Source organism: Ammospiza caudacuta, chromosome 31, assembly GCF_027887145.1.
Source record: "Ammospiza caudacuta isolate bAmmCau1 chromosome 31, bAmmCau1.pri, whole genome shotgun sequence".
Classification (NCBI taxonomy): domain Eukaryota; kingdom Metazoa; phylum Chordata; class Aves; order Passeriformes; family Passerellidae; genus Ammospiza; species Ammospiza caudacuta.
In genome coordinates this window covers 2,667,016-2,685,918 of record NC_080623.1, presented here as the reverse complement: position 1 = coordinate 2,685,918, position 18,903 = coordinate 2,667,016, and the positions used below count along the sequence as shown (strand labels likewise).

The 18,903-nt window shown below is 49.3% G+C and overlaps 1 protein-coding gene across 1 annotated transcript; it reads right to left on the bottom strand.

Annotated features, from left to right (window-relative positions):
* Positions 1-2,261: 2,261 nt before the first annotated feature.
* On the bottom strand, positions 2,262-16,207 carry LOC131569724 (inhibin beta B chain-like). The gene is made up of 5 exons (XM_058821984.1): positions 15,908-16,207; positions 7,685-7,843; positions 7,520-7,579; positions 3,586-4,348; positions 2,262-3,001 (listed from the first exon to the last, which is right to left on the bottom strand). Exons 1-5 carry the CDS (start codon positions 16,205-16,207, stop codon positions 2,262-2,264), a joined length of 2,022 nt encoding a protein of 673 aa, XP_058677967.1.
* Positions 16,208-18,903: the final 2,696 nt, after the last annotated feature.

The following is an 18,903-nucleotide window of genomic DNA, read 5'->3' as shown; positions in this document are numbered from 1 at the left end:
GTTTAAGGGGACATGGTCAGGAGCATGTCCTGCTCCAGAACATCCCACCCCAAACCCTGCAGGAGATGCCCCCACTACCCACCAGAGCTTCTGGCTGGGACTGGGGTCACTGGGTGGTGTTTAAGGGGAGGTGGGACCTGGTCAGGAGCATCCCACCCCAAAATCCTGCAGGATATTCCTCATCACCCACCAGAGCTTCTGGCTGAGTCTGGGGTCTCTGGTCTCTCTGGCTGAGTCTGGGGTCACTGGGTGGTGTTTAAGGGGATATGGTCAGGAGCATCTCCTGCTCCAGAACATCCCACCCCAAATCCTGCAGGAGATTCCTCATCATCCACCAGAGCTTCTGGCTGAGACTCGGGTCTCTCTGGTTGAGTCTGGGGTCTCTGGGTGCTGTTTAGGGGCATTGGAGTGGTGGGACATGGTCAGGGGCATCCCACCCCAAATCCTGCAGGAAATCCCCCAATCACCCACCAGAGCTTCTGTCTGAGTCTGGGGTCACTGGGAGAGGTTTAGGGGGATTGGGGGGGTGGGACATGGTCAGAGGTATCTGCTCCAAGAGCATCCCACCCCAAATCCTGCAGGAGACTCCTCATCACCCACCAGAGCTTCTGGCTGAGACTCGGGTCTCTCTGGTTGAGTCTGGGGTCACTGGGAGGTATTTATTGGGAGGTGGGACATGGTCAGGAGCATCCCACCCCAAGTCCTGTGTGAGACTCCTCACCATGTACCAGAACTTCTGAGTCTGGGGGTCACTGGGTGGTGTTTATGGGGACTGGGGTGGTGGGACACGGTCAGGGGCATCTCGTGCTCCAGGAGCATCCCACCCCAAATCCTGCAGGAGACCCCCCAATCATCTACCAGAGCTTCTGGCTGAGTCTGGGGTCTCTGGGAGGTGTTTATGGGGAGGTGGGACATGGTCAGGAGCATCCCACCCCAAATCCTGCAGGAGACTCCTGCAGAGCTTCTGTCTGGGATGGGGTCTCTTTGTCTGTGATGGGGTCACTGGGACGTGTTTAGGTGGATTGAGGATGTGGGACATGGTCAGGAGCATCTCCTGCTCCAGAACATCCCACCCCAAATCCTGCAGGAGACTCCTCACCACCCACCAGAGCTTCTGGCTGTGATGGGCTCTCTCTGTCTGTGATGGGGTCACCTCTGTTTGATTCCTGGGCATCAAATTCCTGCCCGTTTGCAGGCAGAACCTCGTGAGCACACCAGGAACCCCCCAAGCCCCACACGGCAGTGCCATGGCAGCTCCTGTGCCACCCCAGCCCCGGTGCCTGAGGGATCTGGGCCCTTCTGGCCTCTCCCTCAGCCCATCCTCGCAGGTGGTGCCAGGAGAAAGCAGCCAGAGCCTGGATCTCACATTTCCACCCGTTTATTTGGGAAGCTGCACCAAAATGTTGTGTAATAAATTAAAGCAGAGGCCAAGTGAGGAAGGGGAAGGCAGAGCGGGATCTTCAGCAGAGAGGATGAAGCACCAGGGAATCCCAACAGAAAAGAAGGGATAGCTGCAAAACCAGTGGCACAAACCAAATCTGTGCCTTGGGTGTGGTCTTGAAGGTCAAGTTTGAGCCACAAAGTTTGAACCTCCCTTGATGGAGGCACCAGAATGGAGGAGGGAGCAGGGGAGGGAAGCACAAACCCAGGGAAAGGGGAAGCACCCAGAGCCTGGAAGCTTGGTCCTCACAGCTCTGTGCCCTCCAGGGATCAGAGAACTTGGTCCTGTCACTGCTGCTTTGGGGTTCTTGATGAAGCCGTGCCCTTCATCCTCCTCTCCCAGGCCTGTTGTTTGTGCCTCGTTCCGTTTGTCCCCAAAGCCAGGCCTGAAGTGGGTGCAGGAAGGTTTGTTCCAGGAGGGAAACGAGCAGGACTGCCTGGTCCTGCCACGTGGAGGAAGCAGCTCCAGTTTCTGCCTCTCACCTCTGCCCCCAAGGCGGCCACGTCCCAACCCCTGGTGGGACACTGAACGTGGCCCAAGTGGGGAATGTGAGCACCGGGAATGTGGGATCAGCTCGGGAACAGTGCAGCAGGGATGTCCAGAGTCACCAACACCCACAGCCCAGCTTTGGGCACTCTGATGTGGCCTTGGCTCTGTCCCACATGTCCCCAAAGCCCCCTGCTCCCCCTGACGAGACCCTCACCCTCCCAAACCTCTCCAAAGGGATCCACCGAGGGCTCACGGAGCTCTCCAGCTCCCTCCCCACCACCAGCAGCACAATCCTGGAGAAAAGGGGGGTCCCACCACATCTCCCCCAGCCCTAACTACAGCCACAAGCATCCACGATCATGTCGGGGATGTCGGTCTTGACGATGTTGCTGTTGCGGTCGAAGTAGAGCACGGAGAGCGGGCGGCGCCGCGTGGGCACGCAGCAGGAATGCCCCGAAGCTTGGACATTGTTGGCTTTGACCAGGTTGAAGACGGCTGTGTGGAAGGAGGAGGCCATGCCAGGGCTGCCAGCCACGTGCAGAGGGCACTGGCCCACGCAGTAATTGATCTGGTAGCCCTCGGGCTTGATGATCCAATCGTTCCAACCGATGTCGCGGAAATCCACGTAGAAATCCTTGCGGCAGCACAGGTTGGAATTCTGGCTGCAGCGGAGGCTGCGCTTGGCCACGCGGTGCCCGGGCTCCCTCACCTTCACCTTGGCCACCAGGAAGGGCTGGTGGGACCAGCTGGCGTTGAGCTGGGCCGTGCCATCGCTGCCGTCCAGCTCCAGCCGCAGGGTCCGGCTGTGCGCGGAGAAGAAGCTCTGGAGCCCCGGCAGGAGGGGGAAGGAGCTCCAGGCGCTGCCCGCCGTGCTCAGCCGCCGCTCCGCCAGCAGAGTGCGGTTGCCCCCAGCCCCAGCCGCGGTTTTGGAGGCCAGGAAGATCCTCAGGGTGAGGCCGGAGCGGGGAACTCGCAGGTAGAGCCAGAGCTGAGCCTGCAGGAGGAGAAGGTCCTGCTCCTGCGCTTGGCTGAACTGGAATTGCAGCCCCAAACTGGGGGGAGATGTGAGATCTGAGGGGAGGAAGGGAGGAGGAGGTGAGCGCTGAGGGATGCTCCCCGGCCATCCAGAGAGTCAAAACTTCCAGTTTCGTCTGTCCTCCACCCTTCCCTGCACCCCAATCCCAGGCAGAAGGGGTGCACAGGGGGATCCTGCTCTCACCCGGCCCTTCTCCACACGGGGTGAGGCTGGAAAGGGCTTCCAGTCCTCCCAAATTAACCCTGCAGCTCCCAACCCAAGAGTCCCAGGCACCCCTCATGTTTTTGGGGGACAAAACAAACCCCGAGAAACAGGAGCGGGAGAGGAACCATCTCCCCCTCTCTCCTTCCCGGGATGTCACGGGTGCGTGATGGGTGCGGGCTGAACCGCGGGGCTCCGGTTCCCCGGGGGTCCCCAGGACACGGACCCCACATCCCGGTGCTCACCGGGCTCTCGGGGGCCGCACACCCACCTGTCTGCAACCAGCTCCCACCTCCCGGGATGTCACCGGGACTCCCGAGTCACGCACAGCCCGCGTGGCTCCGGGGTTCCCCGGGATCCCCAGGGTACGGACCCCACACCCCGGTGCCCACCGGGCTCTCGGGGGCCGCGCGCCCACCTGTCTCCGCGAAGCTGATGATCTCGTAGCTCTGCTCCTCCTCCTCCTCCTCGCTGCCGGTAGCCCCGGGGCCCCGGCGGGCGCCTCCCGCCTGCAGCCGCCGCAGGGCGCGGGTCACGGCGGCGCGGGGCACGGCGTGGGCGAGCCGCGGGCGATCGCGGAGCCGCAGCTTCTCCAGCAGCTGCTTCTTGGCCACCTCCTCCAGCAGCCACCGCTCCGGGCCCGCCGGGCACGACGGGCACCGGGGCTCGGGCACCGCCGCCGCCGCCGCGCACAGAACCGCGGCCAGCAGCAGCCACGGGCCCGGCGGAGCCATCCGCGCCCACCGGACGGCACGGCAGGAGCAGCGGCAGCGGCACCGACGGGGCGGGACCGGCACCGGCACCCGAGGGAGCGGCGCGGACCTCGCGGGTCCGGGATGGATGGGACGGGAACGGGAAGGGCACCGGGAGCGGCGCTCACGGGACGGGAGCGGCACCGGGAGCGGCACCGGCACCGGGAGCGGTGCGGCGGGCCCGGCTTTGGGCACCTGCGGCCGGGGGCGGTGCCGCCGCCCCCCCGCCCCCCGCCATTGGCCGCCGCACCTGCCCGTCCCGTCCCGAAGTCGGGGATTACCGGGATTAGCACCCCAACCCCGCCTCCCCGCCCGCTCCCGGGCCTCGCCGGGCGGCGGGAACGGCGGGAGGGGTCCCACGGGGGCACCGGTGGGTTGGACACGAGCGGGGTCGGACACGGGGGTGGGCACGCGGCGGGATGGGCAGAGCTGTGGGCGAGGGGAAGAGAAACCTTGACCAGCCCCACAACGGGCACCGGGATCCTCCAAACCCTTCAGGGAGTGAGGGCTGGGGAAAATCCTGGCCAGCAGAGGCAGCCGGAGGGATCCCAGCTCGGCTGCCCATCCGTGGGTGCCACAGGGCTGCCCCAGCCTGGGCACTGCCCCCTGGGCACCCTCGAGCCACCAGTGTCACACCGAGCTGAAGATGTTCCTCACACCGAGCTGAAGATGTTCCTCACACCAAGCTGAAGATGTTCCTCAGACCCTTTGGAGCGGGATGTGCAGGGCAGGGGCTGGCAGAAACCTGACCAAAGCGATGCGAGGTGCCACCAGGGTGTTGGGGGATTGGCAGAGCCCCCAGATGGAGCAGGGAAGCCACAGAGCTGCCCCAGGCTGGGCACTGCCACCCGGGCACCCTGGAGGCGACAATCCCGTTATAGGACCCAGCAGGGATCAGGGCACTGTCACATCTCTGGCCTTTTGTCACTCCCAGCAGGTTTTGGGGGTCTCAGCCCACCCCTGGGACCACCTGGTCCGTCCTCAGCCTGGGGCAGAGCTGGGAAGGGTCAGTGAATGTGTGCGGCGTTTCCTCGTCCTCCTCACAAAATAAAAAAGGGAATTTGTGTGTGCTGAGGACTCAGGAGGACCTGAGGACTCAGCCAGTGTCACATCACGCTGAAAATGTTTCTCACATCAAGCTGAAGGTGCTCCTCAGACTCTTTGGAGCAGGATGTGCGGGCTGAGGCAGGGCAGGGGCTGGATGAATCCTGACCAAAGTGATGCAAGATGCCATCAGGGTGGGATTGGCAGAGAAGCCAGGGAACTTGAAGCCAAATAAAATAAAATAAAATAAAATAAAATAAAATAAAATAAAATAAAATAAAATAAAATAAAATAAAATAAAATAAAATAAAATAAAATAAAATAAAATAAAATAAAATAAAATAAAATAAAATAAAATAAAATAAAATAAAATGGGATTTCTGTGTCCTGAGGACTCAGCCAGTGTCACATCAAGCTGAAGATGTTCCTCACACCAAGCTGAAGATGTTCCTCACATCAAGCTGAAGATGTTCCTCACACCAAGCTGAAGATGTTTCTCACACCAAGCTGAAGATGTTTCTCACACCAAGCTGAAGATGTTCCTCAGACTCTTTGGAGCGGGATGTGCAGGGCAGGGGCTGGCAGAAACCTGACCAAAGTGATGCAAGGTGCCACCAGGGTGTTGGGGGATTGGCAGAGAAGCCAGGGAACTTGAAGCCCTGCCAGGCCAGGGCTCCAGCATGTCCTGTGCCCACTGCACCAGCTCCAAGGTCTTGACCACACGGAGCCCCTGGGATGGGTGAGCCAGAGGTGCCATGTAAACAGAGTCTGGGAAAAAGCACCCACAGGAGGTGATGCAAGCCCAGAGCAAGGGGCAAAGGGCTCAGCTGGCTGGCAGCTCCCAGAATAGCCCAGGAATGTCAACAGAGGGGAGCCAGGGGGCACAGGGTGGCTGGAGCACAGATCCCACGGGGCCTGGGAGCTCTGGGTGATGGGGCAGGTGGCACCTCCAGGGCACGCAGGTGCTGCCACATGCGGAGAGACCTCTTGAAGCAGCTGGAGTGGCAGGAGCAGGGGTGCTGGCTGCCCACTGACAGGGGATGGAGTTGGGATATGAGGGAGCAGTTCCCCATTGAGATGTTGGTGAGGGGGCTCAGAGAAGTTCCCCCACCCCTGAAGTGATCAAGGCCACGTTGGACAGGGCTTGGAGCAAGCTGGGACGGTGGAAAGTGTCCTTGTCCGCAGCAGGGGTGGAGCTGGATGAGCTTTGAGGTCCCTTCCAACCCAAACCATTCAGGATTCTGTGATGCACACTCACACATGTCCAGGCCCCCTCCCAGATGTCTGCACACCTGCCCCGTGTTGGACCGGCTCCTTGTGCCCCACACACCCATCCCTGCTGTGCTGTGTTCCCCCATCCCTGCCAGCCCCCAGAGCCAGGGCGGGGGCCGTGGAACACACAGAAAACAGGACACAAAGTGTGAGAAATCAGAAGAGGCACTGTCCAGAATATTCACCCTGGCTTCGAGCTGGGTGTCCCCAAAGAGATTCACTCTGTTGGACCTGCCTGGATCCCTGTGCATGGAGCAGCACCCCATGAACCCCCAGAGCACCTCCAGGTTGGTAAGAGAATCCATCCCCAACTGTGCTGTGTTCCCCCATCCCTGCCAGCTCCCAGAACCATTTTTAGGGCTGTGGAACACACAGAAAACAGGAGACAAAGTATGAAAAATCAGAAGAGGCACTGTCCAGAGCACCCACCCAGGCTTCGAGCTGGGTCTCCCCAATGGGATCAATCCTGTTGGACCTGCCTGGATCCCTGTGCATGGAGCAGCACCCCATGAACCCCAGGGCACCTCCAGCTTGCTAAGAGCACCCAATCCTCAGCCGTGCTGTATTTCCCCAATCCTGCCAGCTCCCAGAACCAGTTTTAGGGCTGTGGAACAGACAGAAAACAGGAGACAAAGCGTGGAAAAATGGGTGAGAACTCTCTCATCTCTCAGATGAACACTGTCCAGAACACCCACCATGGCTGTGACATTAATCCCAATGGGATCAATCCTGTTGGAGCTGCCTGGATCCCTGTGCACGGGGCAGCACCCCATGAACCCCCAGAGCACCTCCAGGTTGGTAAGAGAATCCATCCCCAACTGTGCTGTGTTCCCCCATCCCTGCCAGCTCCCAGAACCATTTTTAGGGCTGTGGAACACACAGAAAACAGGAGACAAAGTATGAGAAATCAGAAGAGGCACTGTCCAGAGCACCCACCCAGGCTTCGAGCTGGGTCTCCCCAAAAGGATTAACCCTGTTGAGCCTGCCTGGATCCCTGTGCACGGGGCAGCACCCCATGAACCCCACAGCACCTGCAACTCACTAAGAGCATCCCATCCCTGCTGTTCTGTACTCCCCCATCCCTGCCAGCTCCCAGAACCATTTTTAGGGCTGTGGAACACACAGAAAACAGGAGACAAAGTGTGGAAAAATGGATGAGAACTCTCCAGAGCACCCACCCTGGCTGTGAGCCGGGTCTCCCCAGTGGGATTAACCCTGTTGAGCCTGCCTGGATCCCCGTGCGCGGGGCAGCACCCCCTGAGCCCCAGAGCACCTCCAGCTCACCAAGCGCATCCCATCCCCTCCCCTCTCCTCTCGTGCCCCCCGGCACGCTGCAGCCCCGATCTGGGGCAGGGGTGAGCGCGGAGCTCTTGCACCCGTTGCATAATTGTGTTGTTGATTAAGCGGTTCCCAGAAAGCAAAGCCCAGGCAGTGACCCGACCAAAATACCGCCAAGGTCCCCCCGGGCCCAGCACCAGGTGCATACGCGGCTCCCGCGTTCTCTGACCCCGTGGCCGCCAGGGTGAATGTGGCACCTGGTGACCTGACCTGGAGGTGACAACGGCCGGGCTGAGCCACCACCCCCAGCAGGAGTGCGTGCAGCAGCACCTGGGCGGGGAAGCGTGGGGTTAGTCATGGGATCAATCATGGAATTAATAATGGAATTAGTCATGGGATTAATCATTGAATCATGGGATTAATCATGGAAATAATAATGGAATTAATCATGGAATCATGGAGTTAATAATGGAATTAGTCATGGAATTGATCATGGGATCATGGGATTAATCATGGAATTAATAATGGAATTAGTCATGGAATTGATCATTGAATCATGGAATTAATAATGGAATTAGTCATGGAATTGATCATTGAATCATGGGATTAATCATGGAAATAATAATGGAATTAGTCATGGAATTGATCATTGAATCATGGGATTAATCATGGAAATAATAATGGAATTAATCATGGAATCATGGGATTAATAACGGAATTAATAATGGAATTAGTCATGGAATTGATCATTGAATCATGGGATTAATCATGGAATTAATAATGGAATTAGTCATGGAATTGATCATGGGATCATGGGATTAATCATGGAATTAATCATGGAATTAATCATGGAATCATGGGATTAATCATGGAAATAATAATGGAATTAATCGTGGAATCATGGAATTAATAATAGAATTAATAATGGAATTAATCATGGAATCATGGAGTTAATAATGGAATTAATAATGGAATTAGTCATGGAATTAATCATTGAATCATGGGATTAATCATGGAAATAATAATGGAATTAATAATGGAATCATGGAATTAATAATAGAATTAATAATGGAATTAATAATGGAATCATGGGATTAATAATAGAATTAATAATGGAATTAATCATGGAATCATGGAGTTAATAATGGTATTAATCATGGAATCATGGGATTAATCGTGGAATCAATCATGGGATTAATCATGGGATCATGGGATTAATCATGGAATTAATAATGGAATTAGTCATGGAATTGATCATTGAATCATGGGATTAATCATGGAATTAATCATGGAATCATGGGATTAATCATGGAAATAATAATGGAATTAATTGTGGAATCATGGAATTAATAATAGAATTAATAATGGAATTAATCATGGAATCATGGAGTTAATAATGGAATTAATAATGGAATTACTCATGGAATTAATCATTGAATCATGGGATTAATCATGGAAATAATAATGGAATTAATAATGGAATCATGGAATTAATAATAGAATTAATAATGGAATTAATAATGGAATCATGGGATTAATAATAGAATTAATAATGGAATTAATCATGGAATCATGGAGTTAATAATGGTATTAATCATGGAATCATGGGATTAATCGTGGAATCAATCATGGGATTAATCATGGGATCATGGGATTAATCATGGAATTAATAATGGAATTAGTCATGGAATTGATCATTGAATCATGGGATTAATCATAGAATTAATAATGGAATTAGTCATAGAATTAATCATTGAATCATGGGATTAATCATGGAATTAATAATGGAATTAGTAATGGAATTGATCATTGAATCATGGGATTAATCATGGAATTAATAATGGAATTAGTCATGGAATTAATCATTGAATCATGGGATTAATCATGGAAATAATAATGGAATTAATCGTGGAATCATGGAGTTAATAATAGAATTAATAATGGAATTAATAATGGAATCATGGGATTAATAATAGAATTAATAATGGAATTAATCATGGAATCATGGAGTTAATAATGGAATTAATAATGGAATTAGTCATGGAATTAATCATTGAATCATGGGATTAATCATGGAAATAATAATGGAATTAATAATGGAATCATGGAATTAATAATAGAATTAATAATGGAATTAATAATGGAATCATGGGATTAATAATAGAATTAATAATGGAATTAATCATGGAATCATGGAGTTAATAATGGTATTAATCATGGAATCATGGGATTAATCGTGGAATCAATCATGGGATTAATCATGGGATCATGGGATTAATCATGGAATTAATAATGGAATTAGTCATGGAATTGATCATTGAATCATGGGATTAATCATGGAAATAATAATGGAATTAGTCATGGAATTGATCATTGAATCATGGGATTAATCATGGAATTAATCATGGAATTAGTCATGGAATTGATCATTGAATCATGGGATTAATCATGGAATTAATAATGGAATTAATCATGGAATCATGGGATTAATCATGGAAATAATAATGGAATTAGTCATGGAATTGATCATGGGATCATGGGATTAATCATGGAATTAATAATGGAATTAGTCATGGAATTAATCATTGAATCATGGGATTAATCATGGAATTAATAATGGAATTAGTCATGGAATTGATCATTGAATCATGGAATTAATAATGGAATTAGTCATGGAATTGATCATTGAATCATGGGATTAATCATGGAAATAATAATGGAATTAGTCATGGAATTGATCATTGAATCATGGGATTAATCATGGAAATAATAATGGAATTAATCATGGAATCATGGGATTAATAATGGAATTAATAATGGAATTAGTCATGGAATTGATCATTGAATCATGGGATTAATCATGGAATTAATAATGGAATTAGTCATGGAATTGATCATTGAATCATGGAGTTAATAATGGAATTAATAATGGAATTAGTCATGGAATTAATCATTGAATCATGGGATTAATCATGGAAATAATAATGGAATTAATAATGGAATCATGGAATTAATAATAGAATTAATAATGGAATTAATAATGGAATCATGGGATTAATAATAGAATTAATAATGGAATTAATCATGGAATCATGGAGTTAATAATGGTATTAATCATGGAATCATGGGATTAATCGTGGAATCAATCATGGGATTAATCATGGGATCATGGGATTAATCATGGAATTAATAATGGAATTAGTCATGGAATTGATCATTGAATCATGGGATTAATCATAGAATTAATAATGGAATTAGTCATGGAATTAATCATTGAATCATGGGATTAATCATGGAAATAATAATGGAATTAATCGTGGAATCATGGAGTTAATAATAGAATTAATAATGGAATTAATAATGGAATCATGGGATTAATAATAGAATTAATAATGGAATTAATCATGGAATCATGGAGTTAATCATGGTATTAATCATGGAATCATGGGATTAATCGTGGAATCAATCATGGGATTAATCATGGAATCATGGGATTAATCATGGAATTAACAATGGGATTAATCATGGGATTAATCATGGAATAGTGGAATTAATCGTGGAATCATGGAGTTAATAATGGAATTAATAATGAAATTAATAATGGAGTCGTGGGACTAATAATGGAATCGTGGAATTTATAATGTAATTAATAATGTAATTAATAATGGGATTAATAATGTAATTAATAATGTAATTAATAATGGGATTAGTAATTGAATATATTGGAATTAATAATGAAATTAATAATGTAATTAATAATGGAATTAATAATGGAATAATGGTATTAATAATAGAATTAATCATTGAATCATGGTATTAATAATATAATTAATAATAGAATTAATAATGTAATTAATAATGTAATTAATAATGGAATTAATAATGGAATTAATAATGGGATTAATAATGGGATTAATAATGGAATTAATAATGGAATAATGGAATTAATAATGGAATCATGGTATTAATAATAGAATTAATAATAGAATTAATCATGGAATTAATAATGGAATTAATCATGGAATTAATCATGGAATTAATAATTGAATTAATCATGGAGTCATGGAGTTAATAATGAAATTAATAATGGAATTAGTCATGGAATTAATCATTGAATCATGGGATTAATCATGGAAATAATAATAGAATTAATCGTGGAATCATGGAATTAATGATAGAATTAATCATGGAATTAATCATGGAACCATGGAGTTAATCATGGTATTAATCATGGAATCATGGGATTAATCATGGAATCAATCATGGGATTAATCATGGGATCATGGGATTAATCATGGAATTAACAATGGTATTAATCATGGAATTAATCATGTAATTGTGGAATTAATTGTGGAATCATGGAGTTAATAATGGAATTAATCATGAAATTAATAATGGAGTCATGGGACTAATAATGGAATCGTGGAATTAATAATGTAATTAATAATGGGATTAGTAATGGAATTAATAATGTAATTAATAATGGAATTAATAATGTAATTAATAATGGAATTAATAATGGGATTAGTAATGGAATTAATAATGGAATTAATAATGGAATAATGGTATTAATAATGGAATTAATAATGGAATCATTGTATTAATAATATAATTAATAATAGAATTAATAATGGAATTAATAATGGAATTAATCATGGGATTAATAATGGGATTAATAATGGAATTAATCATGGGATTAGTAATGGAATTAATCATGGAATTAATAATGGAATCATGGAGTTAATAATGGAATTAATAATGGAATTAATAATGGAATCATGGTATTAATAATAGAATTAATCATAGAATTAATAATGGAATTAATAATGGAATCATGGAGTTAATAATGGAATTAATCATGGAATTAATAATGGAATCATGGTATTAATAATAGAATTAATCATAGAATTAATCATGGAATTAATCATGGAATTAATAATGGGATTAATAATGGAATTAATAATTGAATTAATCATGGAGTCATGGAGTTAATAATGGAATTAATAATGGAATTAATAATGGAATCGTGGAATTAATAATGGAATTAATCATGGAGTCATGGAATTAATTGTGGAATAATGGAATTAACTGTGCAATTATGGGATAAATCAGAAAAACCTGCCTCATTGAGCCCAACCATTACCCAGCACAGCCGAGGCCACCCCTAAATCACATCCCCAGATATTTCTGAACATTTCCGAGGGCGGTGACTCCACCACTGCCCCGGGCAGCCCATTCCAGCCTTGGCCACCCTTTCCTTGGTGAGATTTTCCTTAATGTCCAACCCAAACCTCTGCTGACCCAGCCCGAGGCCGTTTCCCCTTCCTGGGGAAGAGCCGCGGTGCCAGGGCGGTGGGGCAGCCTGGGAACGGGCCCTGGCACCGGGGATTAAACATTAACTCCCCTCAAGGCAAGGGAAGGCGCTGGTAGAAATTCCCACCCCTCCCGGGAGCCCAGGGGACACTTGGCACAGCCGGCTTGGGCCTTTGCTTCAGGGGCTGTCGGTTCTGCTTGCGGCGCCTCTGTCCCCTCCTGGGGTGGGGACCAAGGGGACAGCGTGTCTGTCGCCACCTCTGCCACGTCTGGAGCGATTCCATGGGTGTCACATCCCCGTGGCTGTGCTGGGGGCTGCAGGGTGGGCTCCCCACTGGCCTGACCGGTCCCAACAGGGCAAAATCTCAGCCCTGGGCCTCAACCAACCCTTCCAAGCCCTCCTGAGACATCAGGGGACGCCAGCAGAGCGGGGAGGAAGGATCACTCTGCCCTCCTGGAGTGGAGACCAAGGGGACATCGTGTCTGTCCCTGTCACATCTGGATTGATTCCATGGATGCCATGTCCCCATCTGTGTCATCTGGACATCCCCAGCTGACATCTGGACTGATTCCATGTCCCCAAGGCATTGCTGGGGGCTGCAGGGTGGGCTCCCCGCTGGCCTGACTGGTCCCAGCAGGGCAAGGGAGGGAGGAAGGATCATTCTTCATGAAGGATCACATGGCAAGGAGGAAGGATCATTCTTCTCTCCAGGAGTGGAGACCAAGGGGACAGCGTGTCTGTCCCCACCTGTGTCACATCTGGATTCATTCCATGTCCCCAAAGCATTGCTGGGGGCTGCAGGGTGGGCTCCCCACTGGCCTGACTGGTCCCAGCAGGACAATCTCCCACCCCTTCCAAAGCCTCCTGAGAAATCAGGGGACACCAGCAGAGCAGGGAGTCGTGGCAGGGAGGAAGGATCACTCTGCCTGGCTGCACCCTCCTCATCCTCCATGGGAAGGGCCACTTTGGAATTGCTGAGCTGTGCTGGGGGGAGGAAGGATTAGGGTTAAGATTAGGGTGAGGAAGGATTAGGGTTAAGATTAGGGTGAGGGTGCCTCTTTCCTTGGGAGTGGAAAAATGAAAAAACATCTCAGGGTTGTGCTGCAGGAGCTGAGGGGTCTGCAGGGCCACAGGAGCAGCCCAGGGCTCTGCTGTCCCTTCCCCGTGTCCCCACAGCTGCTGCATCCCTGGGAGCTTGGCACTGGCTCCAGGGCAGCTGTTTGTTCAATAAATATAGACAGTGAAACGAGGAGTTGGAAAAGGAAGGGATAAAACAAACACCAAACCCCCCCGGGTTTGCGCAAGCGGCCTTGGGTCGCAGACGGGATCGATCCCTGAGCCTTCCTCCCTTCCCTGGGGACACCTGGACTTGGGAGATGGGGGTCCCTGCTCCAGATGGGAGGATGTGGGACAATCTGCCTCATGTTCGTGTCCCTTCCATCCCTTCCATCCCTTCTCCAGTGTCACCAGCCCTCCAGGACAACCCATCCCTGCTCCAGCTGGGCTGCTGGGAGGTTGTGTGACAAGCTGTCAAACTTGTGGCCCTTCCATCCCTTCCATCCCTGCTCCAGCTGGGAGGATGTGTGACAAACTGCCACAAGTTTGTGTCCCTTCCATTCCTTCTCCAGTGTCACCAATCCTCCAGGACAGCTCGTCCCAGCTCCAGCTGGGAGGATGTGTGACAAACTGCCACACGTTTGTGTCCCTTCCATCCCTTCCATCCTTTCCATCCCTTCCATCCCTTCTCCAGATCTCCAGGACAACCCATCCCTGCTCCAGCTGGGCTGCTGGGAGGTTGTGTGACAAACTGCTTGTGTCCCTTCCATCTCTTCCATCCCTGCTCCAGCTGGGAGGATGTGTGACAAACTGCCACAAGTTTGTGTCCCTTCCATCCCTTCCATCCCTTCCATCCCTTCAGTGCTCCAGGACATCCCATCCCTGCTCCAGCATGGCAGGGCGAGGATGTGACAAACTGCCACAAGTTTGTGTCCCTTCCATTCCTTCTCCAGTGTCACCAATCCTCCAGGACAGCCCGTCCCAGCTCCAGCTGGGAGGATGTGTGACAAACTGCCGCATGTTTGTGTCCCTTCCATCCCTTCCATCCTTTCCATCCCTTCCATCCCTTCTCCAGATCTCCAGGACAACCCATCCCTGCTCCAGGTGGGCTGCTGGGAGGTTGTGTGACAAGCTGTCAAATTTGTGGCCCTTCCATCCCTGCTCCAGCTGGGAGGATGTGTGACAAACTGCCACACGTTTGCGTCCCTTCCATCCCTTCTCCAGTGTCACCAGCCCTCCAGGACAAACCATCCCTGCTCCAGCTGGGAGGATGTGTGAGATGCTGCCACAGGTTTGTGTCCCTTCCATCCCTTCTCAAGCCCTCCAGGACATCCCATCCCTGCTCCAGGTGGGCTGCTGGAGGTTGTGTGACAAACTGCTTATGGCCCTTCCATCCCTTCTCCAGTGTCACCAGTCCTCCAGAACAATCCATCCCTGCTCCAGCTGGGAGGATGTGTGACAAACTGCCACAGGTCTGTGGCCCTTCCATCCCTTCTCCAGTGTCACCAGCCCTCCAGGAAAACCCATCCCTGCTCCAGCACAGCAGGTGGGAGGATCTGTGACAAACTGTCACACACCTGTGGCCCTTCCATCCCTGCTCCAGTGTCACCAGCCCTCCAGGACAATCCAACCCTGCTCCAGCTGGGAGGATGTGTGACAAACTGCCACACGTTTGTGTCCCTTCCATCTCTTCTATCCCTTCCCCAGTGTCACCAGTCCTCCAGGACAGCCCATCCCTGCTCCAGCCAGGGCTTCTGGGAGGATGTGTGACAAACTGCCACACGTTTGCGTCCCTTCCATCACTTCCATCCCTTCTCCAGCCCTCCAGGACAACCCACCCCTGCTCCAGCGTGGCCGGTGGAGGACGTGTGACAAACTGCTTGTGTCCCTTCCATCCTTTCTCCAGTGTCACCAGTCCTCCAGAACAACCCATCCCTGCTCCAGCTGGGAGGATGTGTGACAAACTGCCACAGGTTTGTGTCCCTTCCATCACTTCCATCCCTTCTCCAGCCCTCCAGGACAACCCGCCCCTGCTCCAGCGTGGCCGGTGGAGGACGTGTGACAAACTGCTTGTGTCCCTTCCATCCTTTCTCCAGTGTCACCAGGCCCTCCAGAATGACCCATCCCTGCTCCAGGTGGGCTGCTGGAGGATGTGTGACAAACTGCCACGGGTTTGTGTCCCTTCCATGTCTTCTATCCCTTCTCCAGTGCCACCAGTCCTCCAGGATGACCCTGCTCCAGCAGGGCTGCTCGTGGCTGGTGCCTCGCTGCTCCTGGAGCAGGGACAGGATGTGAAGCTGGATGGGGAGAAGGTCCCAGAGCATCTCCTCACTCTTCTGAGCCTCTCCCCGCCTGGTGAAAAAATGGATTTTTGGGGGTTTTTAGAATGGGGGTTCAGGAGGCAAGATGGAGGAATCTGGGCATGTCCAGTCTTTCTCCTCCTTCTTGGCCTCCATTTTCTGCAGGGATTTTGGCACTTTGGGATTGGTTTAGAGTAGAAGTGCACTGTCTAACACAGGTGATAGGTATTGGGAATTAAGTGTAAATATGTTATACGTAGCTTGTAGTATAAAAAGTGAAAACGTAGATTTTAAGGATTTCTGGTATGGAGGTTATGGGGACAAGATGGAGGAATTTGGGCATGTCCAGCCTTTCTCCTCCTTCTTCTTGGCCTCCATCTTCTGCAGTGGTGGTGGCACTTTCGGGTTGGTTTAGAGTAGAAGCTCACTGTCTGACATAGGTGATAGGTATTGGAAAATTATGGTAAATAAAGTACAGGTAGTTTTTAGAACAAAAACCTAACACCACCCCAAGGGCTGAAAACAATCGCCAGCTTTGTGTGAGGAGTTACAAACCACAAGAGTTTGAGTAGAATGACAGTGAATTAATCACGGGGTGAAAATGTAGAATTTTTGGGGCTTTTAGAATGGGGGTTCAGGAGGCAAGATGGAGGAATGTGGGCATGTCCAGCCTTTCTCCTTCTTCTTGGCCTCCATCTTCTGCTGTGATGGTGCCACTTTTGGGTTGGTTTAGAGTAGAAACTCACTGTCTAACACAGGTGATAGGTATTGGGAAGTAATTGTAAATGTTGTACATGTAGTTTTTAGTATAAAAAAAAACAACACCCCCCTGGGGGCAGGCAGAGCGCCTCTGTCTGTCTCGCTGAGCAGACCTCAGCTGGACAAAAGAAAGAATTTTATAGATAAGAAACAATAAATAACCCTGGGAATGAGAATAGAAGAATTCTGCCTCCTTCTTCGACCACCAGGCTGGGAAAAGAGATTTTCTGACACATCTTGGGGTCACTCAGAGCAGCTAAACCCCGAGATCTCCCCTTTTTGCCAGTCCTGGCACACGGGGGACAGGTGGGGAGCGGTGGAGAAACCCAAACCCGGTTACGTAACGGGGCAGAAGTGTCAGAGCCGCCCTTTGTCCCCTGCTCTCACGGCCCTGACGTGTCCCATGTCCCACTTTGGTGTCACCACGCTGGCGAGGGGCACAGGGCCAGGGATGGGCCCAGGGGATGCTCTGGGGGCTGAGGCTGCCCCTAAATCCGTCCGCTCCAAAAGGAAAAAAATTAATTTCTCAGTTCTGTCCTGATTTGGGGCAGGGATGGCCAAATTCAGGTGGTTTTGGTGGAATGGGGGATTTGGTCCCAGCAAGGGAATTGCCCTTTCCTGGTGGGGATCACAGACCACTGTGGTGGTGTCACAGCATGAGGGAAGAGATGAGAATGTTGACTCCAAGTGCCAGAAGGCTTGGTTTATTATTTTATTATATATATTACATTATATTAAAACTGTACTAAAAGAATAGGAGAAAGGATTTCATCAGTTTCAGAATGTTGTTTTATTATTTTATTATATATATGATACTATATGATGTTATGTTATGTTATGTTATGTTATATTATATTATATTATATTATATTATATTATATTACATTATATTAAAACTGTACTAAAAGAATAGAAGAAAGGATTTCATCAGTTTCAGAAGGCTGTTTTATTATTTTATTATATATATTATATTATATTATATTATATTATATTATATTATATTATATTATATTATATTATATTATATCTATACTAAAAGAATAGAAGACAGGATTTCATCAGTTTCAGAAGGCTGTTTTATTATTTTATTATATATATGATATTAAAACTATACTAAAAGAATAGAAGAAATTATTTCATCAGAAGCCTGGCAAGGAAAGGAAAAAATGGAATGATAATAAAATCCTGTGACTGACCAGAGAATTTGAGCCAGCTGACTGTGATTGGCCATTAATTAAAAACAACCACATGAGCCAATCACAGATTGCCCTGTTGCACTCCACAGCAGCAGATAATCATTGTTTCCATTTTGTTCCTGAGGCCTCTCAGCTTCTCAGGATAAAAAATCCCAAGGAAAGGAATTTTTCAGAAAATATGCCTGGGACACAAATCCTAATGAAAGGATTTTCCGTAAGACGTGGCTGTCACAGAGCACCTGTGCCCAGGGGGGTCCCTGGATGTGGCTGGGATGAATTTGGGGTTCTGCACCCCCTGGGAATGGCAGCTGAGGGGCAGAGGGCGGGGAGGGGGGGCTTTGGAAGGGTCCAGCCCCACAGATTGGGTCTGTCCTGTGCCATCCTGAGTCTGTCCTGTGCCATCCCGGGCCTGTCTGTGCCATCCCGAGTCTGTCCCGTGCCATCCCAGATCCGTCCTGTGCCACCCTGGGTCTGTCCTGTGCCACCCTGGGTCTGTCTGTGCCATCCTGGGTCTGTCTGTGCCATCCTGAGTCCGTCCTGTGCCACCCTGGGTCTGTCCCGTGTCATCCTGGGTCTGTCTGTGCCATCCTGGGTCTGTCCTGTGCCATCCCAGATCCGTCCTGTGCCACCCTGGGTCTGTCCTGTGCCATCCTGGGTCTGTCCTGTGCCATCCCAGATCCGTCCTGTGCCACCCCGGGTCCGTCCTGTGCCATCCTGGGTCTGTCCTGTGCCATCCTGGGTCTGTCCTGTGTCATCCCAGATCCG

Excerpts from the sequence above, each read along its gene's own strand:
- LOC131569724 (XM_058821984.1), bottom strand. The coding sequence starts at position 16,207 with ATGCTCTGGGACCTTCTCCCCATCCAGCTTCACATCCTGTCCCTGCTC. Across the intron at positions 7,844-15,907 it reads CCACGCTGGAGCAGGGGCGG|GTGCTGCTGCACGCACTCCT; the intron begins GTTGTCCTGGAG and ends TTCCCCGCCCAG. Across the intron at positions 7,580-7,684 it reads GGCCCGGGGGGACCTTGGCG|ATCGGGGCTGCAGCGTGCCG; the intron begins GTATTTTGGTCG and ends CCCCTGCCCCAG.